We start from the raw sequence: 27,269 nt of genomic DNA on the forward strand, positions 1-27,269 counted from the left end.
GCTGGCTCAGTCAGAGAGCATGCAACTCTTGATCTCGGGGTTGTGAGTTCAAGGCCCACACTGGGCATAGAGATTACCTACATCAAAATCTGTAAAATAATAAAAATAAGCTTGGAATAAAATTATTATTAAAATATAATTATTTAATTTACTTATTTTTTATAAAAATTATTTTTAAAAGCAAAGTGCTCATTTAAAAGATGTAGCTTAGGGGGCGCCTGGATGGCTCAGTCAGTTAAGCCTCTACCTTCGGCTCAGGTCATGATCCCAGAGTCCTGGGATTGAGCCCCGCACTGGGCTCCCTGCTCAGTGGAGAGCCTGCTTCTCCCTTTCCCTCTGTCTGCCGCTCTGCCTACTTGTGCTCTCTCTGTCAAATAAATAAATAAAATCTTTAAAAGATGAAGCTTAGGAATCCCTGTATTTGTTTTTTTTTTTTAAGATTTTATTTATTTATTTGACAGAGATCACAAGTAGGCAGAGAGGCAGGCAGAGAGGGAGAAGCAGGCTCCCCACTGTGCAGAGAGCCTGATCCGGGGCTCGATCCCAGGACCCTGAGATCATGACCTGAGCCGAAGGCAGAGGCTTAACCACTGAGACACCCAGGCGCTCCACAGGAATCCCTGTATTTATATTCCTTTTATTGTTGGGAAGAACATATATAAAAATTATCCCTATCTGCTTCATGTGTGTATGATATTCAAGTAAGCAAACGTCTATTACAGTTGACTCAGAGCTAAATAAGACATGTTGCTGTGCTCCCATCCCCTTAGAGGAACCCTGAAGTTAAGTTCTACTTCTTTATAGAATTCTCCTGCTCAGAACCATTCTCTGCTTTTTACTGTCATCAAATGAACATAAAGAACCAGTCTCGACAAAATGTTATGACATCTGAGGGGCGCCTGGGTGGCTCAGTGGGTTAAAGCCTCTGCCTTCGGCTCAGGTCATGATCCCAGGGTCCTGGGATCGAGCCCCACATCGGGCTCTCACCTCAGCAGGGAGCCTGCTTCCTCCTCTCTCTCTCTCTCTGCCTGCCTCTCTGCCTACTTGTGATCTCTGTCTGCCAAATAAATAAATAAAATCTTTTAAAAAAAAAAATGTTATGACATCTGAGATTTGCTCCAAAATATGTGAAGTGGGGAAACAGAAGAAATAGAACAGACTATGATTTGATCACTGAGAACCGGGGAAGGTGGGCAAGTAGAACTCTTCTACTTCTGCACCTGTTAAAATGACAGATTGGGTTGGTTCTCTTTACATATTTGTGTTATACTTTCTTACGTTAAATGATGCAAATCAAAGGTTTTGATTCCGAAGGCCTCCTGCACTAGCCACCAGGCAGTGGGAACGACCAGAGCTGTCCGGACAGTCCTTATTCCGGACACCTATCAGCAGGATGCCCAGCACCCTACTGGCACTTAAACACTGGCTGACTGACCAGCATGTTAATCACCCGGTCTACTCAGTTAGGTTAACAGACTATAAAAAGCAAGATTTCCTTATAAGAAAACATTGCATTTTATAAGCACTGTTCTACTTTTAAATAATACGAACATGGGTGCCTGAGTGGCTCAGTGGGTTAAGCTTCTGCCTTCGGCTCAGGTCATGATCTCAGGGTCCTAGGACTGAGCCCCGCATCATGCTCTCTGCTCAGTGGGGAGCGTGCTTCCCCCCTCTCTCTGCCTGCCTCTCTGCCTACTTGTGATCTCTCTCCCTCTGTCAAATAAATAAAATCTTTTTAAAATAAATAAATAAATAATACGAAGGAAAGCAAATGCCTAAATAATGGTTAATTTCCAGTACTTTTTATGCCGTGGCACTGAATCTTGGTAGACATGCATCTCAGTCCCCACCTTGCTGCTACAGGAGTCACCGGGAAGCAAGGCTGGAAGGTGAAAGGATGCAAGAGCGTCGCTCTCCCGCCCCCGGACAAGGGATTTCAGATACTTGAGTGCACAGACAGCCCCGCTGTACCCCCTGCTCCCGCTGATGGGGAGCCGGTGTGGTCAAACAGGGTACCCGTGTTACTGGTCGGGCCGCTCTGTGCAATACCACAACTGTAGAGCCTCCAAGCCCTGACCCGGCACATCCTGACCTTCCCTGAGGGGGCTGGGGGGAGCGGGAACATCTGTCCCAGATCTGTAACCCCCTTCCCATGACAACTGCAGAGAAAATGCGGCTAGGGTTCCCTAGAAACACCTCTTTGGGAGGACACAGCACATGGCTCTGCCTCTATCTTGTTTTACTGATTGAAAATTCTAATCAAACTACAGAACAAGGAGTAAACCTGGGGTTCAAATACGTGCCCGCCCACACCAAAAGCGGTGCTATGGTTCTAAAGCAACTTTACGACTTGCAAGCAGCTCAAGGGCTTAGCAGGATGCTGTGAACGGAAGGGCGACCCACCCATGGGGGCTGGGAAAGTCGTTCTCCTGAAAACACTTCAATTTCATTAAAATACCCCCAACTCAGGCTCTATAAGTCTCTGCGAATCCAGGAAAGTAGGATACTGTTCTATTTATTTTCAGGTATATTCTGCTTAAAGATCTCTTATGTTGGGCATAAACGTCTCAAAACCCAAAGACTCTGACTGAAGACAGCTCTGTTTCAGTTCACTCAAGGTGGATCAGGAGAGGCCACACCTGGAACCACAGAAAGCCTGAGGACAGGACTAGGGCTCCTCCCGCTCAGCCTCCGCCATCTTTCTTCAGAACTCGGCCATCAGCGGGTTAACCCATCTCCCTGCCTCCAAGCCCCCTGACGACACTAACCTGCCTGCACCACGCTGTTCCCATCCCATCCTTTAAGACAGCTAGGTGTTCCATCCAAAAAGCCTTTTCCAACAACCTCTTCATCTCCTCTCCCATTAGGGCCGTCCATCCAGCGTGCCTCACTGTACAAACTACCCCCTCGGAAATCTGTGCGCAGCCCTATCCCTGCTCTTAGCACGAGCTCTGCCACGTGTCCTAACTATGTGTCTGTCCTCCCAAGTTGGAAAAGGTCCCTGGAAGCAAAAGAATGTCTCAGTCGTCTTTCTAGCATCGGTATTCGCACCGTGCCGGGCACGCAACAGGAGCATAAGAAAATGCGTACCTGATCAAATAAAGCCAAGCCACTGTGCTCCCTGCCTTCCCAACAACATCTTCCCAAACCATGGCCCCGTCTCTGCTGACGGGCTCCACTGACCTGCTCCCTGCCCGAGTGCGATCACTTGTACTCCAGCACGGTGTGCTGGCAAACACAGGAAACCGCGAGTTCTCCCAAGCACCCAGCCACCTCTGCTTAGCAGTGGTGGGCGAATGCAGACTGGGCCTGCTATTTTGGTAAGGATAACTATGAAAACAAGAGAGACAAGAATGCAGGGCACATTCCAAAGTAAAAACTCCTTCGCTACGAAGACAATCTGGTGAAGAGGGTAACTGAAGGGGGGAGACACAGGAGTTGGGAAGAGGACTGCACACTTCTAACAAAAGCTCTGACTTGGGTCGCTCCCCTCTTGGAAATCCTCGGTATTGAAAAGTTTCATTTTGGGGCGCCTGGGTGGCTCAGTGGGTTAAAACCTCTGCCTTCGGCTCGGGTCATGATCCCAGGGTCCTGGGATCGAACCCCGCATTGGGCTCTCTGCTCCGTGGAGAGCCTGCTTCTTCCTCTCTCTCTGCCTGCCTCTCTGCCTACTTATGATCTCTGTCTGTCAAATAAATAAATAAAATCTTTAAAAAAAAAAAAAAGAAAAGTTTCATTCTAGACAGATGTTTTCTCCCCCTTTGGGAGCAGATTTCTAACGCTGCAATGAGAGCCAACGGGGAAACATGACGGACTGCTACTAATAGTCACTTTATAGCTAACTGACCCGCGACAGCCTTCTACAGAACTCAGGATACCTATCAGAAGAAAGCGGCTGCATGAATCCAGGCTTGCGCGCATCCAACGGACTTACTGGAAGCAAATCTGAAACGAAGGTTTTCCTTCTGATTTTCCTTTTGTGCGGGATCTCTTCCATTTCATCATCTTCCATCAGAACGTCACGGCTGGCGCTCTCCAGCACGTCCTCCGTCTCTGCAGCGGCTTCTAACCTCTGCTTTTCGGCCTCCTGCATTCGAATTACCGTCTCACCAGCGTCCAGGTCCAGAACGTCAGACAAGACCTTCAGTATGGCATTTATGATTTCTGCCTGACTCTTGGATGGAATAATGTCCTTTAGGTTCCAAATGGTACCTGGGGGGAAAATGCGTGTAAGGACAAAGGACTCGCCTGTGAAAGCTCTTATTAAATACAGTCTCCACAAGATTGTTTCTTTTAAGCTCAGGTGTAATTAAAAAAAAACAAAAAACTCAAACCCTCTGCCTGTGTTTTTTTGTGAAATGTTAAAAAAAAAACTTTGCACAGAGGCAGCAGCAGCTCCCTACAGTCCGGCATGATCCTCTCTCTTCCTTGGCACATGATGCCTCTCTCGGACACACCGCACAGCAACAGATCCAGAGAACACCGATCAAGTTTCACTTGAAATGACAAATGAAGCTGCCTCCCTCTTTTTCATCTTAGCCTGAGCTGCCCTCCTAGGCAGCTTTTTCTATTCCAAGAGAGGAATGAAATGCACTAAAATTCCAAGGTCTCATGGACAAACCAGACAGCAGGTTCTTGCTTTTTTGCTTATCAAAAAAGAACGGGGTGGTGGGGGCGCCTGGGTGGCTCAGTGTGTTAAGCCTCTGCCTTCGGCTCAGGTCATGATCCCAGGGTCCTGGGATCGAGCCCCACATTGGGCTCTCTGCTCAGCAGGCAGCCTGCTTTCCCCCTCTCTCTGCCTGCCTCTCTGCCTACTTATGCTCTCTGTCTGTCAAATGAACGAATAAAAATCTTTAACAAAAAAAAAAAAACAAAAAACCAGAAGCTACCATTAAGAAGGCAGACAGACTAACTGAAAAAAAAAAACCCTGGAAAATAATAATAATAATAACATATATTATATACAATATATAATATATAATATACAATAATAAGTAATAAATAAATAAAATTAATTAAAATAAAATAAAACAAATAATAAAATAATAAAAATTAATTAATTAATTAATTAGTAATAATAATAAAAAAAACAAGTCACTGCTCAAATCAAAATACATCCTGGATATAGACCCAAAAGATTTGAAAGCAGGGACTCAAACAGATACATTGCCCACCCATATTCACAGCAATGTTACTCAACAGCCACCAGCCCAAGTGCCCAACTCCTGATGAACGGTTAAATAAAATATATACATATAGTGGAATGTTATTCAGCCTTAAAAAGGGAGGAAATTCTGACACACACTACAACATGGAAGAACTCTGAGGACATTATATCAAATGAATTAGTCATAATTGGTATAGCATATAACTCTTGATCTCAAGGTTATGAGTTCAAGCCCCACACTGGGTGCAGAGCTTACTTTAAAAAAAAAAAAGATTAAAAAAATAAAATAAATGAAATTAGCCAGTCACAAAAAGAAAAACACTGCATAATCCCACTTCTATGAGGCACCTAAAAATTCAGATTCATAGAGATAGAAAGTAGGATGATGGCTGCTGGGGGTGGGAGGGCGGGAAGATAGGAAGTTGTTCAATGTATACGGAGTTTCACTTTTGCAAATGAAGAGTACTGGAGACTGGCTGCACAACAGTGTGAATGTGCACTCAACAATGGTCAAGATGGTAAAGTCTATGTTACATATATTTCACTACTTTAAAAAACAACACCTCTCAGGATAAAATTACCACTGCAAGGGCAAGACAAAGATACATACAGAAGATATATAAACTACCCACTCCTCAACAGACCGCCAGATTATTTCTTATCTCTACACTTAGAAATCCCAAGGGATAGGAGCTGGGAATAAAGAATTTATAGAAAAGTGAGTGGTCATGTCCTAGATGGCCACAGACTATCTCTGAACTCCCTGGTTCATAACAGGAGAAGAGCCTGACAATAGCACTTCTTCAAACAAAGACGTAGCTTGTTAAATTGAGGAGAAACCTAAGGCTCCGCAACTATCATAACCTCTTTCATTTATTTATTTATTTATCTGACAGAGAGAGTCACAGCAGGAGAGGAACACAAGCAGCGGGAATGAGAGATGGAGAAGCAGACTTCCCGCTGAGCAGGAAGCCCAATGCAGGGCTTGATCCCAGGACCCTGGGATCATGACCTGAGCCAAAGGCAGACACCTTTTTTTTTTTTTTTTTTAAAGATTTTACTTATTTATTTGACAGACAGAGATCACAAGTAGGCAGAGAGGCAGGCGGGGGCGGGGGGGGGGGGGAAGCAGGGTCCCTGCTGAGCAGAGAGCCCGATGAAGGGCTCGATCTCAGGACCCTGATATCATGACCTGACCTGAGCCAAAGGCAGATGGTTAACCCTCTAAGCCACCCAGGCACCCCCATAACTGCTTGAATTAAGGATCGCAACTTAGTATTACGATTTTCAGAACAGACATAAATAAGCACAGGAGGTCACTATGTGGTGAAAATGAACGAATGACTGAATTCTGGCTTCCATCTCGACCCATTACAAATGACTAATGAAGCACATTGTCGCCTATGGCTAAATTTTACCTGCCACCAACGTCTTTAATAGAATGTACTCCATGGAACTGACAGGAGAAAGCATTGCTGACTCCAGTACGTGCAATCCTGGAGCACTGAAAGATTTCAGCAGCTCTGGGTTATCTTCGGTCACTGTCTGCAAACAATATGCTAGAAAGATAAAAATTAAGTATTAAAACGAATTCTGCTAGGATAATTTACACCAATCTAACTCATCAGAAAACATTTGCATCTTTTTTTAATTTCGTATTTAAATTCAATTTAGTTAACATATACTGCATTATCAGTTTTAGCAGTAAAATTCAGTGATTCAGCAGTTGCGTACAATATACCCAACCCAGTGCTTATTCCATCAAGTGCCCCCCTCAACATCCATCACCCAATTACCCCATCCTCCCACCCGTCTCCCCTCCAGCAAACCCTCAGTTTGTTCCCCTGAATAAACAGTCTCTAATGGCGTGCTTCCCTCTTTTTTTTTTCTTTCTTATTTTCTATTTCCTTCTCTTCTTCTATGTTCATCCTTTTTGTTTCTTTAAATTTCACATGTAAGTGAAATCATATGGTATCGGTCTTCCTCTGACTGACTTATTTCACTTAGCATTATCCTCTCCAGTTCCATCTGACATCGGCATCTTTATAACTTCTTCAGACACAGAGAGCTTTAGTAAAGTAAGTATACTTCAAGGATGGTAGGTGCAAATGGGGCTTCTCAAATGGTCAGTGCAATGAAATTTTTTTTCCTCTTCTTTTTAATTCTTAATTCCTTGCAAAATACACTTTTACAAAATACAATTTAAAAGGCTCTTAAATATTTTGACAATGTAGGGGCGCCTGGGTGGCTCAGTGGATTAAAGCCTCTGCCTTCAGCTCAGGTCATAATCCCAGGGTCCTGGGATCAAGCCCCGCGTCAGGCTCTCTGCTCTGCGGAGAGCCTGCTTCCTCCTCTCTCTGACTGCCTCTCTGCCTACTTGTAATCTCTGTCTGTCAAATAAATAAATAAAATCTTAAAAAAAAAATATTTTGAGGGGCGCCTGGGTGGCTCAGTGGGTTAAGCCGCTGCCTTCGGCTCAGGTCATGATCCCAGGTCCTGGGTTCGAGCCCCACATCGGGCTTTCCGCTCAGCGGGGAGCCTGCTTCCTCCTCTCTCTCTGCTTGCCTCTCTGCCTGCTTGTGATTTCTCTCTGTCAAATAAATAAATAAAATCTTAAAAAAAAAAAAATTAAAAAAATATTTTGACAATGTAGAATTACTATGAACACTTATTAAGATTTTTCCTCAATTCCTGTACGTATCGGGACCAGTAGCAAACAGCCTGCAGGAGAGAGATCACTTTTAGTAGTCCTGTTATTTTTTTTTTTTAAGATTTTATTTATCTATTTGACAGAGAGATATCACAAGTAGACAGAGAGGCAGGTAGAGAGAGGGAGGGAAGCAGGCTCCCTGCTGAGCAGAGAGCCTGATGTGGGACTCGATCCTAGGACCCTGAGATCACGACCTGAGCTGAAGGCAGCGGCTCAACCCACTGAGCCACCCAGGCGCCCCAGTAGTCCTGTTATTGAGAGCAAGCCCTGGGCTTGGGAATATTCTGGCTTCCTTTAAATTCAGCATGACCTTGGGGCACCTGGGTGGCTCAGTGGGTTAAAGCCTCTGCCTTTGACTCAGGTCATGATCCCAGGGTCCTGGGATCGAGCCCCACATCGGGCTCTCTGCTCGGAAGGGAGCTTGCTTCCCACCTCTCTCTGTGCCTGCCTCTCTGCCTACTTGTGATCTCTGTCTGTCAAATAAATAAATAAAATCTTTAAAAAAAAAAAAAAAAAGAAAGAAAGAAAAAAAACTATAAATTCAGCATGATCTCAAAAGCTAGGGCTATTTCTGGTGAAACAATATTTAAGGGGAAAAAAAGTGTTTTATATAAAAATATGAGTTGGGGCGCCTGGGTGGCTCAGTGGGTTAAGCCGCTGCCTTCGGCTCAGGTCATGATCTCGGAGTCCTGGGATCGAGCCCCACATCAGGCTCTCTGCTCAGCAGGGAGCCTGCTTCCTCCTCTCTGCCTGCTTCTCTGCCTGCTTGTGATCTCTGTCTGTCAAATAAATAAATAAATTCTTTAAAAAATAATAAAAATAAAATAAAATAAAATCCACATTTACTCATAAATCACCCTTCTGCCAAAGATTCCATTTTGAGAAACTGATTTTTTAATTTTCCCCAGTAGTATTTATTTCACTGTTTTTTTCTATTTCTTTAAAGTATCCATTAGAGCCAAGAGAAGCATCAGGAAGGGGAATACATTTAATCCGTGCCAGGAGAAATGCACAGTTAAATAGAAGGACAGCTTGATGCCTGGTCATTATAATGGGTAGAAAATAAATGCTTTTCATCAATTATTTCTCCACTCCCCAGAGTTCAGTTGGGCCACCCACCCTCCAGTCTGTCTCTCCAAATGGACAAGGACTCCCCACTATGGCTCTCTAACCACACAGAGAGAACATAAGGGAGTCAAGACAGCTGAAGCTGCTGGGCTCTGCTTTCCCTTTCCCACAGAAAGGAAGCAGGCCTTACATGAAATTTCAGTCACTTATTTTCCTCTCTCAAAAAAAAGCACAGGTTATCAGTTTTCTGCTGGGAGTATGAAATAGTGGTACCAGCCATTTAAATAAGTCTAGATTCCAATTAACTTGGGCTCAGAGGCTTGGTAGTTGTGGGTTACTGTTTCTCAGCAAAGGGGAGATAAAAGCATCAAGAATTGATAAAGTGTTCTAAGAATGGTAATATACTAGAAACCACACCTGCTCACATAAGTACCTTTCTCCCTTTCAGAGTGAAGAGCAGGAAAATTGTATGAGTAAGTAAAGTATTAATCACAGATTTCAAGAGATTCAGAACAAATACAACTGAGTTACACATTTATATATAAAATGAGAAAAAAAATCACTCCTATAGAGGAAACATGCTATGTTGGAATAAATCAGGCCACACATACTTAATAAATCATCACTTTTTCTTCACTTACCTACTGAAATAGCCAGGTCAACATTGGTGGGAAACCTACTTAAAAACTTTAATACAATCTCCAAACACCCTTCTTTGTTGAATATAGATACTGCTCTACTACTGCATTCACTAAATTGAAGGGGGGAAAAAAAAAGTTTTACTATTCACATTTTAACATTAAGAAATCAACCACAGAAATTCATGAAAAGATAAATCAGGCTATATTAAAAAAACCCCAAGAATTGAAGTCAAACACCCCCCATTTTTACAGATGAAGAAACTAATGCCCATTTTTATTTACTGTACATAAACAAAACTGACTATCTGTATTTTTATTTCTATCACAGTAGGACACTGTAGCCAATCTCTTTACCTGCATGCCAGTTTCCTTATCTGAGGCTGGAGCTGGGAGAGATCTTAGAAATTTTCTAATTTACTTCTATTCCTCATCTTATACATAAGAACACCTAGGCCCCAAAAGGTGAAGTGATCTATCCAAAGATTGCACACTTTTGGGCACCTGGGTGGCTCAGTGGGTTAGAGCCTCTGCCTTCGGCTCAGGTCATGATCCCAGGGTCCTGGGATCGAGCCCCACATTGGGCTCTCTGCTCAGCAGGGAGCCTGCTTCCCCCTCTCTCTCTGCCTGCCTCTCTGCCTACTTGTCATCTCTGTCTGTCAAATAAATAAATGAAATCTTTTTTAAATAAATAAATAACAAAGATCGCACATTTTGTTAGTGGTGGTTCCTTGGGTCGAGCCTATTATTCCTTCCACTACATAATATAAGTTAAAGTAAGGATAAAAGGCCTCTATACTTATACAAAAGGCACTAATTTCAAAGAAAACAAAACTAATTTTATTTATTTCCTCTAGACTGCTATTATAATTTCAACAAGCAGAATCTGCAGTGGACAAAAGAGAAATTACATGATACATTTGAACGTATGCTACCTTTAAAAAAAAAGGTCAGAATTAATGTTAAGAATGTTCTTAATAAACATACACACTAAATACAGGGTAAACAGAGCTGATTTCAACAATCTGATCCCTGTTTCCAGAGAAGAGTACTCCTCCAGCTTATCACACATACGCGATAAATGAGAATGGACCAGAGTATTAAACAGAGTTGACTCAATTATGAAACTCAATCCTGTTATCTAAAGATAAACTATTTTCTGCCCTGCCTGCCTGCCTGTCTACCTATCCAGTTACCACAACACCGCTATGAGCCTGCCCACAAGAGTCAGGTATAGTAAAGTCAGGTATAACCAGCAAGATAAGGCATACATGCGTTAAAGTAATTGCAGATGTGTACATGTGTATGCAACTTAAATATATACAACTTAGAACACGAAGTATAAAACAGAAATGGGAAGAGCTAGGACAACTGGAAATGATATAGATAGGGCTCACAGGCATTCAGGAAATAGAGTACAGAGAGTACTTTTTCAGGTCTTTTCCAAAGAAAGGAAGGAGAGCTAATGCTCCCACGAAGCACTGACAGCAGCGATTCACAACAAGGAAAACAGAGACTGCAGTTTAACAGAAAATGCCTGAGCTGTGTTTGCAAAGGAGGCTGTGTTTGCAAAGTTTCTTACCATATATTCCACAGCACATTCATGGCCTCATTGGCTATGTTCTCAATAGAATTTCTGTTCTGATCTTTTTTTTCTTGTGGAGACATATCGTTTGAATCCAGGCCAGCGCTACACTGTAACCAAATATCATGATTAGTACCCTGGTTCAAAAGAATAATTAAACAAAAAGGCTAATGATAGTGAAGAATAGCAAAAACTAAACATCAGAAATTATAGTGCTTAACGAGCTCATCAAATTCTCATAAGCAGTACCCTTCCCACAATCCTGCTCCCTTCTGGCAAGAAATACAGGCAAGGAAAGATCACAAGTCATTGTACAAACTGGATACAAAGCACTTGACATTTTAAAAAGTAAAATCAATACAAAGTATTTCATCTCATGCAATAAAGAGAGTAAATCAGGCACAGAAAGGTAACATGCAATAAGGCCGCTAAGGCCGCTGTCCATACAGTGCCTTCTATGTGCAAGGCACCACTCTAAGCACTGTCCATTAAGTCACTGAATCCTGACCACATACCAGTGAAGCAGATCAGCTACTACAAAGAGGAAACTGAGCTACTGGGAGATTGCTGAAGCTATAGTTAGTACCCGGCAGAGCTGGGATTCAGACCCAGGTATGCTGGCTGCAAAGCTGGTGCCCGGTACCACTGTGGTCCTGCCCCCTCTAGCATAATACAGGGCTTGCTCTAAAGCAGGGCTTCTCGATCCCAGCACCACTGACACTTTGGACTGGCTGATTCTTTGTTGTGGGGGCTGACATGTGCATTGCAGAATGTGTAGCAGCACTATGGTCCTCCACCCACTGCACACCAGTAGCAACACCTACCCTCAAATCAAAAACGTCTCCAGACCCTGCCCAATGTCCCCTGTGGGACAAATCACCACCAGTTCAGAACCAACACTCTAAACAGTAAAACTGATGCCACTCAACAAAATTGGATATTCTTTATAAAGACCTAAGTAAAAATTATCCATCAAGGGGCCCCTGGGTGGCTCAGTTGGTTGGACATCTGCCTTAGGCCCAGGTCAGACCTGGGATTGAGTCCCACATTGGGTTCACTGCTCAGTGGGAAGCCTGCTTCTCCCTCTTCTTCTGCCACTCCCCATCCTTGTGCTCTCCACTATCAAATAAATAAATAAAATCTTAAAAAAAAAATCATCCACCAATACAGAAGAGTGGACCAGAAGCACCTTAGAGAGGGGGCCTCTTCTATTTTTTTTTTTTTTTAAGATTTTATTTATTTATTTGACAGAGAGAAAGAGAGATCACAAGTAGGCAGAGAGTCAGGCAGAGGGGGAGGAGGAGGCAGGTTCCCTGCTGAGCAGAGAGCCTGATGCGGGGCTCGATCCCAGGACCCTGAGACCATGACCCAACCCGAAGGCAGAAGCCCAACCACTGAGCCACCCAGGCGCCCCTATTTATTTTACTTTATTTTTTTAATGTAGTAGCCCACACCAGGTACGGAGCCCAGCGTGGAGCCCAATGTGGGGCTTGAACTTACGACTCTGAGATCAAGATCTGAGCTGAGATCAAGACTCAGTCACTTAACTGACTGAGTCACCCAGGTATCCTGATAAAGAGCTGCTTAATACCTGAACTTAATACCTGAACTATCATGCAATAAAATTGGCATGATATTAAATTGGAAAACGTAATCTTTGTAGCAAATCATGCCTCAGCTTTCTCAGCTGTAAAACAGGAAAACCACCTTCCAAAATGGCCTGCTGCAAGGACTAAATAATACATAAAACACCACCTGACACAAAAATAAGCACTCCATAAAGACTAATTATTTTTATTTACAAAATTTAAGGTCTAAAGGAAACAGTCTATAGTTTTAGGAAGATCTTTTCCAACTAGCATATTAATAAAGAGAGTAGGGACAACATAATAGAGATTGGTATCAATGATGAGAAATCAATGTTTCTAGGAAAAGAAACAAAATTCCCATAGAATGTTTTGAGAGAAGACAAAATAATACCAAAGTGCTAAAAACAAACAAACAACAACAACAAAAAAAAACCCACTAAGTGTGTATACAAAAAGTGACAGTTAAAAGCTACCATGTAGATACTTTAACCAGCACCTACCTCTTTCAGCAGTGCAACCAGAGGAGTCATGATATCCTTAGTCACCATGTCATCACAAACTTCAAAACCTCCACAAGCACTGAGGTTTCTACACACAAAGTTTAAAATGTTTTACTTTCTCTGAGCACATGTCACAAAACCCTTTTAAGCTCTCAAATTTAATCTCTACCCACATTTAACTTTCCCAGATGAAAGTGCTTATGATTTCTGCAAGATGCTGCAGAACCAATCCCCAGATTTCCATCTGTTCTGATTCTTGTTCCACGTAACAACTTAATTTTGAAGTCTGAGACAATGCACGGGTGCATGGCAACAGAGAAGGGAGAGGGGAGAAGACTTCCTATTTAATGCAAACAAATCACAGCATGATCTGATATGAAGGGACCTTTTCTTGGGATGAAGACTTCAAGGCAAGCAAGGGTGAGGCTGAATGAGAGCCCCCGAAGGAACCCTGGCAAAATTGAATTCTAATTGGGAAGACACTGCTTGCTTGTCTTCTGTGTGCACAGCAGCGCAGGCACTGAGGACATGGAGATGAAGCAGAAGATGTCTGCTTCCAGGTGCTCCCAGGACGTGCAAGCCTCAGAGATAGGGTAGGGCTTTCTACACGCAGTTTCCTCCAGCATGTGGCTAATCCCCACCCCCCCCCCTTAGGGTTTTCTTCTGTGAGCCCCCAGTTACATCCTCTCATAGCACCCTGTGTAATTACCACTGGTTGTAATTATACACTTGTGTGATTAATTTGCTTAATGCCCATCTCCCTCAGTACTGCAAGATCCATTAAGGACAGAAATTATGTCTGTCTTTTTCACTAACATGTGTCCACAGCCTACCTTGCCCATTGCCTGGTGCTAGGAGGCACACAAAACACACTTGCTAAATCAATGAATGAAACATAATGTAACAGAGTAGCAAGAACTGCAAACATTAACTTCTACTCTTGCCCCCTCTACAGTCCATTCCCTGTACAGCCACCAGAGTAGCCTTTTTAAAAGGTAAAATTAGATCAGGCCACTCCCGCTCACAAATAGGCCCTTTAGCCCTACTCCACAGACTGTCCATCACTCCAACCTCATCTCCTATGATACCCACCCTCCCCCACTCTGTTCAACCACACTAACCTTTTTTTTTTTTTTTTTTTAAGATTTTATTTATTCATTTGTCAGAGAGAGAGCATGCAGGGGACCACAAGCAGGGGGAGCAGCTGGCAGAGAGAAGCAGGCTCCCTTGCTGAGCAAGGAGTCCGATGCAGGACTCGATCTCAGGATGCTGGGCTCACGACCTGAGCTGAAGGCAGATGCTCAACCAATTGAGACACCCAGGCGTCCCAACCTTTCTGTTCTTTAACCATGCCAAGTGCTTTGCTGCCTCAATGCTTTGCTGTTCCCTCCGCGGGGAATGCTCTTTCCCTGGATTTTCATGCCTGGCTCTGATGTATCAGGTTAAGTGTCACCTACGGATCTGAATTTAAAGTAACTTTCCGCCTCCGGCTCATCATCCTCTTGGTACTCTCCATAGTACTTCTCACTATCTACTATTACCCGTTTTACCAGTTTCCTAGTCTCCTGTCTCCTCATCAGCATGGGTTCTGTGGGGGTAGGGACCGGGGCGGGGGCAGGGACCTGGGCGCTCTTGCTCAACGCTGTCTGCTCAAACCCCCTGCACCTAGAACACCTGCCACACGCACTGGAAGAGCTCACGAAACCTCGGGACTTTGGAGAGTTCTTGGAGAGCGCGGGAACTATGTTAGGCCTTGCGGGCAGGCTCCCTGACAGATAGCTGCTTCAGCTCAAGCAGCCAGCAGGACAGATGGAATGTGTGTGGCCCGGGAGGCGTGGGCTCCCCTGGAGTCTGCAGCCTGAGTTCACATCCCCCGCTCTGCAAATGGGAGACCCTGGGCAGTCGTGGGTGTCCCGAGCCGCCGCAAGCAAGTGCACGGTGCTAAGCGACGGTCCGTGGCACCCTCTGCGTGGTCCGCCGCAGCCCCCTCTCCCGGCTCACCTCAGCGCGCCGGCCGCCGTCTCCCTCACCGCCAGGCTGGGGTCGAGCAGCAGCGGCCCGAGGCGGCGCACGGCATCCCGACGTGCCAGGCCCGGCAGCGCCGGCCGCTGCTGCACCAGCCGGGCCAGCCCCGCGCAGGCGCACTCGCGCACCTCCGCACTCGGGTGCTGAAGCTGCGGGAGGGGAACAAGTGTCAGAGGCGGCGCAGAGCGCAGGCGCGGAGACCGCGGCAGGGGTGAGCAGAGCGGCACCGGGGCTCCGCGCGAGCCCCGCCCCTCGCGGCCCGCGCGAGCCCCCGCCTCACCTTTTCTAGCAGCTCCGCCGCCGGCCCGTCGTCCTCCTCTCCCTCGGTCCCGTTCGCCGCCGCTACCGCTTCGGCCTGACAGTCGCCCGTAGGGGAGAACTGAGGTCTTTTGAAGCGCTTCGTCCGGCTCTTGCCCATGGCGATGTGCGCTGCGGGGGAAAGACCGAGAGAGGAGGGCAACAGCAGGATGGTGGATGCTGCTGAGCTGGTGGCAAGGTTCTGTGACCGATGGGGTCTCGGGGCCAGTGCTCAGCCGGGCCCGCTGACGGCTCGAGCCCACATGGGGAAGCAGTACGCAAGCGCGCCGCGTGTCGGCGGGGAGGAGGTGCTGGCGCGGGGACTACGCAGGCGCAATGGAGGATGGGCGGAGCCAGACCTGGACGAGGGGTGGACTTCTGTTTCCGCCGGGAAGGAAGCGGCTGGATATTAAACGGGACTCCCACAAGCTGCTTTGAGCGCGCGTCTCACCAGCCGCTGACGTTTATTGTCACTGAACCTTGCCAGACCTTTATTTCGATAGTAACCAAAGGCGACTAAGGATACCTAGCTTGCAAGGTTATTGTGAAGCTTACCTAAAATTGTGTAAAGCGCCTAACACCAAATCTGACGTATTTAATTTATAGGTGCTAAAAATTATTAACCACGATTTTGTGTATGTGTGTGTGTGTTTTCCCAGGACCTAGCACAACTGCTGTCATAGAAGTCCAGTTAATGTTTTAGAATGAATGCACATATATTTTTAATTTTCATTTTATTTTTTAAGATTTTATTTATTTAGGGGCGCCTGGGTGGCTCAGTGGGTTAAGCCGCTGTCTTCCGCTCAGGTCATGATCTCAGGGTCCTGGGATCGAGCCCCGCATCGGGCTCTCTGCTCAGCAGGGAGCCTGCTTCCTCCTCTCTCTCTGCCTGCCTCTCTGCCTGCTTGTGATCTCTGTCTGCCAAATAAATAAATTAAATCTTAAAAAAAAAAGATTTTATTTATTTATTTGAGAGAGAATGAGTAAGAGAGAACATGAGAGAGGAGGTCAGAGGGAGAAGCGGACTCCCCAAGAGCTAGGAGCCCCATGCGGGACTCGATCCTGGAAGTCCGGGATCATGACCTGAGCCGAAGGCAGTCGCTCATCCAACTGAGCCACCCAGGCACCCTGCACACCTATTTTTTAAAAAGATTTATTTATTTATTTGGGGTGGAAGAGCAGAGGGAGAGAGAGTCTTAAGCAGACTCTGCTGTAACCACCGGGGGCTGGATCTCACTACTGGAGATCAGGACCCAGCGCAAACCAGGAGTCATTGCAACCGACTGAGCCACCCAGGTTCCCAAATGTATATCAGCATTTGATAAGATGGACTCCCTTAGGGGCGCCTGGGTGGCTCAGTGGGTTAAGCCGCTGCCTTCGGCTCAGGTCATGATCTCAGAGTCCTGGGATGGAGCCCTGCATCGGGCTCTCTGCTCAGCAGGGAGCCTGCTTCCTCCTCTCTCTCTGCCTGCCTCTCTGCCTGCTTGTGATCTCTCTGTCAAATAAATAAATAAAATCTTTAAAAAAAAAAAAATGGACTCCCTTAAGTTAATCTTCCTGCCTCGGTTTCCTCATTTGTAAAAATGAGAAAACCAATAATAAATACCTAACGGAGTCAGTATAAGGATTAAATGTGTTAAGTGTGTTTAAGGTGCTAAGAACATTCACTGGCACACAGTAAGTATTCTACATGGTTTTGGTTTAAACGTTTAACAGCAAAATGATTCTTGAACAAATTATTGAGTTCCAGGTACAGTGCTAGGCAATGGAATAAAGCAATAACCAAAGCAGATTTGGTCCCTGTCCTTTGTCCTTAGGGGGTTTACAATTTAGAGAGAGTTGTGTTAAATGCATAATTACATAATAGTTGAATAGTTCTAGTATAGCACTAAGAAAGAAGGAATTACACAAGAGGATCTTCTGTAGTCTTTACAATTAAACATGTACATATTGAGCACCCCCAAAATTCATAGCTTCCAGGTCAATATTGCATGGGAGAAAAGTTCTACCCCGTGGCAACCCTCCCCTCGAGGAGTGGACTGTCCAGTATGGGAAATAACATTAGTTACTATAGCATATTTTGGAAAATAGTCACGGAGGTGTAGCTAAGCATGTACAAATTTTCTAGCTTATCAAAGACCACTATAAGTACAAGGACAACGTGGAGCACCAAATGCATATTGGTAGGTTTTACTTCCTACATCTATTTGGTCGGTTTTATCCTGCCACCTCCCCAGTCCGAGCTACTGTCTTCTATTGCCTTGACCACAGGGCCTTCTGGTCTCTCTTTTCCTACCTTGCCTAACCATAAGAGTAGCTAGAGTGATTTTTTTCTTCCATCCTTCTTATATTCACTCCCTTGACTAAAACCTTTCAGTGGGGGGCGCCTGGGTGGCTCAGTGTGTTAAAGCCTCTGCCTTCAGATCAGGTCATGATCCCAGGGTCCTGGGATCGAGCCCCACATTGGGCTCTCTGCTCCGCGGGGAGCCCGCTTCCCTTTCTCTCCCTCTGCCTGCCTCTCTGCCTACTTGTGATCTCTGTCTGTCAAATACAAACAACAACAACAACAACAAAAACCTTTCAGTGGTTTCCCTTTCTCTGAGAATGAAGATCAGAATCTTATCAGGCAGCAGGTAGAAAGCAGCAAGGCCGGATTCCACCTTTATCTCACGTTACCTCCTACACTCTGGCCCTTAGCCACCTCCACAGGGCGGAGACCTCCTCTGCCTAAAGACCTTAAAAAGGCCCAGTCCCCATCCTTGTCCTGGTGAATGCCATGTGTCACTTCTTCATAGGTAGCTCCTGTGATTTCAAAGTCTGAGACAGAGCTCTCTTGAGACTGCACTTGTCTTATTCCCTTGCTTCAAAGAACAGCTCAAAATTAATTACGATTTCATCTTTTTATTTTTTTTTAAAGATTTTATTTATTTATTTGACAGAGAGAAATCACAAGTAAGCAGAGAGGCAGGCAGAGAGAGAGGAGGAAGCAGGCTCCCTGCTGAGCAGAAAGCCCGACGTGGGGCTCGAACCCAGGACCTGGGATCATGACCTGACCTCAGCGGCTTAACCCACTGAGCCACCCAGGCGCCCCCACGATTTCATCTTTTTAAAGATTTATTTATTTAAGAGAGAGAGAGCGCACGAGCATGGGGGAGGGGCAGAGGGAGAGGTAGATAGAGTTTTTTTTTAAGTTTTTATTTATTTATTTGAGAGAGACAGTATGAGCAAGGGTAGCGGCAGAGGCAGAGGAGAAGCAGGCTCCCCGCTGAGCAGGGAGCCCTGTGCGGGGCTCCATCCTAGGAACCTGAGACCATGACCTGACCTGAAGGCAGGTGCTTAAACGACTGAGCCACCCAGGCGCCCCGGGGGAGAGGGAGTCTTAATTAGACTCTGTGCTGAGCACAGAGCCCACCGTGGGGCTCTATCTCACCACCCTGAGAACCTGACCTGAGCCGAAACTAAGAGTCGGATGCTCAGCTGACTACGCGCACCACCCAGGCGCCCCTTAAATTCATTGTGTATAACACTCAGACACACCCCCACACAGTGTCTCCAACTGCATACTAAACCCGGTGAGGACGAGACTGCCTATTTACACACATCATGTACTCCCAGCACTGGCCCAACAAGGCCTCTCTGGCACAGAATAGACATGTAATTTCTCGAATGAATAGAGATCACATAGTCAGGAAAGAGTTGGGCATGCCATCCAGACAGAACAGGAGGAGGTTTAAAAAAAAAAAAAAAAAATTCTGCTGTTTCTCTGACTGTGGGGATGAGCAAGAAAAAATGGTCCAAAACCTTAGCCAAAGACAACCCTGAGATCTGTTTTCATTAGTTACTCTTTCCTGGGAGAAATGAGCATTTGTGTTAAAATGAATGTTAAACTTTATTTAATGAACATAAGATCCCTTCTGGGAACTAGAAAGACAGCAGTTTTAGGAGGAGCCTGGTGACCTTTAACTGGTCTAATAATCTGTAACCAGTCACTTTTTAAAAATCCAGTCAAGCAATGATTATCCAACCATCCCTTTTTCCTACAAATTATCTCTGTTGAAAGGGAATTTTTGAATTAGACTGCATAGAGCCTCTTTCCTTGATACAATAAAATTGTTTATAGGGGCGCCTGGGTGGTTCAGTCATTAAGTGTCTGCCTTCAGCTCAGGTCATGATCCCAGGGTCCTGGGACCGAGCCCCACATTGGGATCCCTGCTCAGTGGGAAGCCTGCTTCTCCCTCTCTCACTCCCCTTGCTTGTGTTCCCTCTCTCGCTGTCTCTCTCTCTCTCTCTGATAAATAAATAAAATCTTTTTTTAAAAATGCTTATACTCAATTATTGGTCACATACATTTTAAATAGGAGCTCGCTGTTCTCACAGATTCCTGTTTCTCTCCCTTCGTATAAATGTAAAGTAATCTTTCTGAAAAAACACTCTGATCAGGGTGCCTGGGTGGCTCAGCCAGCTAAGCATCTGCCTTTGTCTCAGGTCATGATCTTAGGGTCTTGGGACCTTGCTCAGCGGAGCCTGCTTCCCCCTCTCCCCTACCCACTGCTCACGCTCTCTTGCTCGTGTTCTCTCTCCCTCTCTCTCTCTCTCGCAAATAAATAGAATCTTACAAAAAAAAAAAAAAAGAAAGAAAGAAAGAAAGAAAAGAAAACACTCTGATCTTTATTTCTTAAAAATCTTTGACAGTCTTGGGTAGGTACATGACTGAACCACGTAGAATCAGGTTCAAATCTTTACATAACATACCCCATGTCAACAGAGCCAACACTTCATTTCCCAGGATCCTCCCTAGGCATCTCAGAATCTCCCTTGGACTTTCCGTTACCTGGGCATGCGGGAACTGTATGACTCAGCAAGTTTCCCCCATAACCCTGTCATGAATCATCTCAGTTTTCCTGGTACACAGTCTCCCATCTGTTTATACCTCTTATGAGTTTTAGGGCCCAAGAAATGTACTTTTGTTGAGTGACTGCTTACGTATGGGCCTAGCCCCTTTGAAGTTAAAAACTGAATTATAGATTAATAAATTGTAAATAATTTTGTCCACTTAAGATACAAATTATTTCTGTTGAGTGGAAAATATAACCTCAAAGGATACAATTCCATTGCCTTGGAGAACATTGCTAATTTGATGTCTAATCTTAGCTAAGCAACTGTTTCCTCACTGACTATACACTTCTGTTTCTCTTTTATTTATTTTTTTTTTAAAGATTTTATTTATTTATTTGACAGAGAGAGATCACAAGTAGGCAGAGAGGCAGGCAGAGAGAGAGGAGGAAGCAGGCCCCGTGCAGAGCAGAGAGCCCGATGTGGGGCTCGATCCCAGGACCCTGGGATCATGACCTGAGCCGAAGGCAGAGGCTTTAACCCACTGAGCCACCCAGGCGCCCCACTTCTGTTTCTCTTTTAAACCAGCTTTCCCATCCTCCTGGTTCCTTCGTTAAGGAACTGGCACATAGTTACTATGTTCATATGAGTCAATTTTTCAACTTGTTGCACATAATCAGTTGTTTATTCATGTAGTGAGGAAGGTGTTCACCAGGTACTATGAAGTGAAGAGGCAGGTCATAGAGCAACATATATAATATAATCCCATTTTTTGGAAAAACACATAGAGGAAATATCTATGAAAGTATATATATCATAGGGCGCCTGGGTGGCTCAGTGAGTTAAAGCCTCTGCCTTTAACTCAGGTCATGATCCCAGGGTCCTGGAATCGAGCCCCACATCGGGCTCTCTGCTCAGCGGGGAGCCTGCTTCCTCCTCTCTCTCTCTGCCTGCCTCTCTGCCTACTTGTGATCTTTGTCTGTCAAATAAATAAATAAAATAAAATAGAAAAAAAAAAAAAAAAAGAAAGTATATATATCAGGACTCCCGGATGGCTCAGTCAGTTGAGCTCAGGGCATGATCCCTGGAGTCGAGTTCCACACTGGGCTCCCTGCTCAGCAGGGAACCTGCTTCTCCTTCTGCCTGTGCTCTCTCCCTCTCTCTGCAAATAACTAAATAAAATCTTAAAAAAAAAAAGAAAAAAGAAAGGGGGAGCCTGGGTGGCTCAGTGGGTTAAAGCCTCTGCCTTTGGCTCTGGTCATGATCCCAGGGTCTTGGGATCGATCCTCGCATCGGGCTCTCTGCTCAGCAGGGAGCCTGCTTCCCCCACCCCCCAACCTGCCTCTCTGCCTACTTGGGATCTCTCTCTGTCAAATAAATAAATAAAATCTTTTTTAAAATGCTTTAAAAAAGGGGCGCCTGGGTGGCTCAGTGGGTTAAGCCGCTGCCTTCGGCTCAGGTCATGATCTCAGAGTCCTGGGATCGAGCCCCACATCAGGCTCTCTGCTCAACAGGGAGCCTGCTTCCTCCTCTCTCTGCCTGCCTCTCTGCCTGCTTGTGATCTCTCTGTCAAATAAATAAATAAAATCTTTAAAAATAAATAAATAAAATAAAATGCTTTAAAAAAAAGAAAGAAAGAAATTATACATATCTAAGTAGCACCTCTGTTGGCCTCTGGGTAGAATTGAAGGAGAATTTTTTTTAAATCAGATTTTTGGCCTGTTTTATTTTGGGGGGTGTTCTAGAATGAGCAGTTAGTATTTGCCTAATTTTTTAAGTCATGAAAAAAATTTTTTAAGGAAATACAGTATACTTCTTCCCTCTTCAATGTGGCCCCCATTTCCCATTACCTCTGCACTCACCTATCATGGGTCAATGGACGCCCATGGTGCCCAGAAGACGCTGCTGTAAGATGTGGGATTCCTGCCATGGCTGTAAGGTCTGGATGAGCAATTGACACTTTGTTGCTAATGTCAGCATCATTCATCTAGATACTGTTGGATGGTGTTTGCTGGTTATTTGTAGCACAAGAGTTTCATATAGTAAAACCATCTTACATTTGTAGAACTCATAAAACTTTAAAAAATTAAGTTTAAAAATTATACATAGGGGCACATGGGTGGCTCAGTGGGTTAAGCCTCTGCTTTCAGCTCAGGTCATGATCTCAGGATCCTAAGATCAAGCCCAGCATTGGGCTCTGCTCAGCAGGGAGCCTGCTTCCCCCCTCTCTCTGCCTGTCTCTCTGCCTGCTTGTGATCTCTCTCTCTCTCTGTCAAATAAATAAACAAAACCTTTAAAAAAATAAAAAATTAAAATCAAACTTAAAAATTAAAAAACTTTTTTTTTTTTAAATAGGCCCATTTAATATTGCAGAGTATTTCCTTTGCTCCCAGGTGGGCAGCCTTTCCTTCCTATTGGTAGTTTCTTTTTTTTTTTTTTAAGATTTTATTTATTTATTTGACAGACAGAGATCACAAGTAGGCAGAGCAGCAGGCAGAGAGAGAGGGAAGCAGGCTCCTTGCTGAGCAGAGAGCCCGACGATATTGGTAGTTTCTTAATCTTCTCGCTAAGGTCTCAGCGAACCCCCTCGGTCAAGGTAGTTGTGGGCTCTTCAGTGAAGAGCTGGTACATTCCCATCTGGTTTTACCTGGGCATGTCAAGGCTAGCTGTGGGTCATCCAATGATTACTACAGTATTTCAGAACTCCTTTGATTTTTTAACTTTTTTTTAGGAACCAAAGAAATTTATTTATAAAATTTCTTACTTGACCAGTGGTGAGAACCAAGAAACACTATGCCAAGGAACAAGCAACCCCACTAATAGTCTTTAAGCCAGTTTGTACACAAGAACAATCTCTTGATGATGAGGCTAGAAAAGATGTCCCTTCTGCAGGTCTTCCATTGCACAAGGACATACACCTAGCCACAGGGATCTGTGCAAGTAACAACTTAGTAACTGTAGACTTAGCCAAACCAAGGCTTCTGGAGTGCTATTCCTTGTCTACCTTACACAGCTGTTTAAATACTCTTGTTCCTTTCCTGGTTGGCTTCTTTCTCTTTTTCTTTTCCTTTGTTGGTTTTTTATTTTTTTTCTCTGTGTCTCCTTTCCTTCTCTTCCACTGTCAGCCCCTTTCTCTTGGCCACGGTTGCCTTCTTTCTCTTCTTCTTTATCATGAACACTGTAAATGGCTTTGCAATAGCTTTCCAGTTCTGGGCAACTTCAATGGCAAAAAATTGTACCCGGGGGTAGGGGCAAAGATGGTGTTTTCCTCAGGGTAGCCCCGAGATCAATCCTGTTGTAGCGAAGTACTGTAACTCAAGTCTTCCACGATCCTGTCAAACCTCAAGCAGAATGACCCCCACTTCTCTTTAGCTGATTCTGATTTGAGCTCTTCTGAGCCCAACACATCAAGCCTGAATTTCTCAACATTTCCCCGAAACTCAGAAAAGATTTGGTCATCTGCTTTGGTGAGTTTCAGGAAGTGCAGGTCAACTGATGAAATCAGCTTGTAGCTGTCTTCAGGAGCCTGCATTGCTTTTGTGGCCCAAGCCATCCCTATATTAGGATTGTTGCCATCAGATGCAGCTGGGAGACAACAGGCATGCGCCATGGAAACTGGTTCCCCGGAAACTGACTCAGCAGCCCCACTAGTCATCTCCGTGGTGCAACCCTCAAAGCGAGTGCCCATTTCCTGGCAATGACTATTTGTGGCTCTTTCTGCAGCTGGTTGGAAAGTGAGGGCTCCTTTATTTATTTTAACCTAATCTCACTTTGGTTTAAAAAAAATAACTATGAGCATTAAAAAAAATAACTATGAGCAATCACACATGTTTTCCTTCTTCTTCTTCTTCTCCTCCTCCTCCTCTTCCTCCTCCTTCTTCTTTAGCAATCACATATTTTCACTTTTGCATTACCTTCCATGCCAGATCAAAATCGGGATTTGTCCAATTTTCAGGTAAAAATGGAAGTAAGGGGGACGCCTGGGTGGCTCAGTTGGTTGAGCGGCTGCCTTCGCCTGGGGTCATGATCCCGGCGTCCTGGGATCGAGTCCCACATCGGGCTCCTTACTCAGCAGGGAGCCTGCTTGTCTCTCTGCCTCTGCCTGCCACTCTGTCTGCCTGTGCTCTCTCTCCCTCTCTCTCTCTGACTAATAAATAAATAAAAAACCTTTAAAAAAAATGGAAGTAAGGAATTTTTTTAAAAAAATGACTGACGGCTGTTTTATGCATCTCGAGTAGTATAAAAAGTTTACAAATTGACTAAGGAATCTGTGTCAAATGTGATATAACATGCAAAGCTAGGTCAACTTAATCATGGTTGCAAGTATGCAAAAGAAAAACACAGTCTTTCTCTAAAAAGTTCAGACTTGGGGCACATGGGTGGTTCAAGCTTCTGACTTCTGATTTCGGCTCTGGTCATGATCTCAGTGCCATGAGGATCAAGCCCCCATCAGGCTCCCAGAGTCAGCTTGAGATTCTTTATCACCCTCTGCGCCCCCCCACATTTGAGTTCATGTGCTCTCTCTCTCTCAAATAAATAAATCTTTTTTTTTTAAAGATTTTATTTATTTATTTGACAGACAGAGATCACAAGTAGGCAGAGAGGCAGGCAGAGAGAGAGAGAAGAGGAAGCAGGCTCCCTGCGGAGCAAACAGCCCGATGTGGGGCTCGATCCCAGGACCCTGGGATCATGACCTGAGCCGAAGGCAGAGGCTTTAACCCACTGAGCCACCCAGGCGCCCCACAAATAAATAAATCTTTAAAAACATATATAATGGGGCGCCTGGGTGGTTCAGTGGGTTAAGCCGCTGCCTTCGGCTCAGGTCATGATCCCAGGTCCTGGGTTCGAGCCCCACATCGGGCTTTCTGCTCAGCAGGGAGCCTGCTTCCTCCTCTCTGCCTGCCTCTCTGCTTACTTGTGATTTCTCTCTGTCAAATAAATAAATAAAATCTTAAAAAAAAAAAAACATATATAAAAAGGCAAGGGGTACCTGGGTGGCTCAGTCAGTTGGGCATCTGCCTTCGGCTTGGGTCAATATCCCCAGATCCTGGGATCAGGCCCTGTGCTGGGCTCACTGCTCAGTGGGGAGCCTGTTTCTCCCTCTCCCTCTGTACCTCCCCACATCTCTCTCAAATAAATGAATAAAATATGAAAAAATAAAAATAAATTCATTAATTAAAAGTTCAGGGAAGTGGGGCACCTGGGTGGCTCAGTGGGTTAAAGCCTTTTCCTTCAACTCAGGTCATGATCCCAGGGTCCTGGGATGGAGCCCCTCATCAGGCTCTCTGCTCAGCAGGGAGCCTGCTTCCCTTCCTCTCTCTCTGCCTGCCTCTCTGCCTACTTGTGATCTCTGTCAAATAAATAAATAAAGTCTTTAAAAAAAAAAAGTTCAGGGAGGTGGGGGGTTAGGTGAGCCTGGTGGTGCATACTAAGGAGGGAGGGCACGTATTGCATGGAGCACTGGGTGTGGTGTATAAACAATGAATCTTGGCACACTGAAAAAATAAAATTAAATTTAGAAAAAAATAAAAAAATAGAAAGTTCATAGAATTGTCATTTCACCCACTTAAACAATAGCAAAAGTGACAAAAATGCACCAGATGCTGATATAGACTTTAAATCATTTATTTTGCACTAGGTTGATTTCTTCAAATAGAGAACTAATATTTCAGAAGATTAAAAAAAATTTTTTAAAGATTTATAAATTTGAGAGAGAGAGAATGAGGGAGCAGGATCGGGGGAGAGGGAGAAAGTGAGGGAGAGAAGCATACTCCCGGCTAAGCACCAGCGCCCTGGGGCTCATCTCACCACCCTGAGATCAAGACCTGAGCTGAAATCAAGAGTTGGATGCTAAACTGACTGAGTCACTCAGGTACCCCTTTTATTTTCATTTTTATTTTTTCAGATTTTATTTATTTGAGAGAGAGAGAGAGCACAAGCAGGGAGGAGGGGCCAAGGGAGAAAGAGCAGCAGACTCCCCACTGAGCAAGGAACCCCATGTGGAACTCAGTCCCAGAGCCCTGGGTTCATCACCTGAGCGAAAAGGTAGATGCTTAAGGATTGAGCCACCCAGGTGCCCCCCTAATTTTTTTTTTATAAGTAAGCTCTACACCCAATCTAAGACTCTTGATGCTGAGATCAAGAGTTCCATGCTCTACTGACTGAGCCAGCCAGGTGCCCCATTTTATTAACATTTGGGGGAAGGGGCACCCAGATGGCTCAGTCGGTTAAGCAGCTGCCTGCAGCTTGGGTCATGCTCCTGGGGTCCTGGGATCAAGCCCCATGTCAGGCACCCAGCTTGGTGGAGAGCCTGCTTCTCCCTCTCCCGCTGCCTGCCACTCCCCCTGCTTGTGCCCACTCTCTCTCTCTCCCTCTGTCAAATAAATAAATAAAATCTTAAAAAATATTTTTTTCCTTTTAAGTGTGGGATTTTTTTTTTTTTTTAAAGAATGCTGATATCTGGGGTGCCTGGGTGGCTCAGTGGGTTAAGCCTCTGCCTTCAGCTCAGGTCATGGTCTCAGGGTCCTGGGAACGAGCCCCACATCGGGCTCTCTGCTCAGCGGGGAGCCTGCTTCCTCCTCTCTCTCTGCCTGCCTCTCTGCCTACTTGTGATCTCTGTCTGTCAAATAAATAAAGTCTTTTTAAAAAAATGCTGATATCTGGAGGTCATTGCCTGAAATGAGCCAGATCAATTTTGTGCTGTGGGATATTTATAGCTTTGTCCCTGAAATCCATTGCCTGCCTTGTTGGCTGTTTGGCCCAAAATAAAACAAGACAAAAACACTATGACAAATAGCTAGGTTAGAACAAGACACTTCTACCTGATGAGATTTACTCCTAATACAGATTGCCCTAAA

General features: G+C 44.8%; 1 protein-coding gene and 1 pseudogene across 3 annotated transcripts in view; both read right to left on the minus strand.

Annotated features, from left to right (window-relative positions):
• HEATR3 (HEAT repeat containing 3) overlaps positions 1-15,870 on the minus strand; it is a 39,973-nt gene extending 24,103 nt beyond the window's left edge. For 2 of the 3 annotated variants that reach the window (XR_007123958.1, XM_047711719.1), the window contains exons 1-7: positions 15,563-15,869; positions 15,259-15,431; positions 13,258-13,345; positions 11,166-11,278; positions 9,587-9,696; positions 6,586-6,726; positions 3,935-4,212 (exon numbers count right to left, since the gene is read on the minus strand). Coding sequence is in view for 2 of the 3 variants with exons in the window: in XM_047711719.1 (XP_047567675.1) it covers positions 3,935-4,212; positions 6,586-6,726; positions 9,587-9,696; positions 11,166-11,278; positions 13,258-13,345; positions 15,259-15,431; positions 15,563-15,700 (1,041 nt within the window). In the remaining variant the exon portion in view is untranslated. Of the gene's footprint in view, positions 1-3,934; positions 4,213-6,585; positions 6,727-9,586; positions 9,697-11,165; positions 11,279-13,257; positions 13,346-15,258; positions 15,432-15,562 lie in introns of all 3 variants that reach the window. The other variant, XM_047711720.1, reaches the window with a different exon arrangement.
• Positions 15,871-23,214: 7,344 nt separating this feature from the next.
• On the minus strand, positions 23,215-24,123 carry LOC125089925 (protein PBDC1-like; annotated as a pseudogene).
• Positions 24,124-27,269: the final 3,146 nt, after the last annotated feature.

The sequence above is a fragment of the Lutra lutra genome, chromosome 17 (assembly GCF_902655055.1).
Source record: "Lutra lutra chromosome 17, mLutLut1.2, whole genome shotgun sequence".
Classification (NCBI taxonomy): Eukaryota; Metazoa; Chordata; class Mammalia; order Carnivora; family Mustelidae; genus Lutra; species Lutra lutra.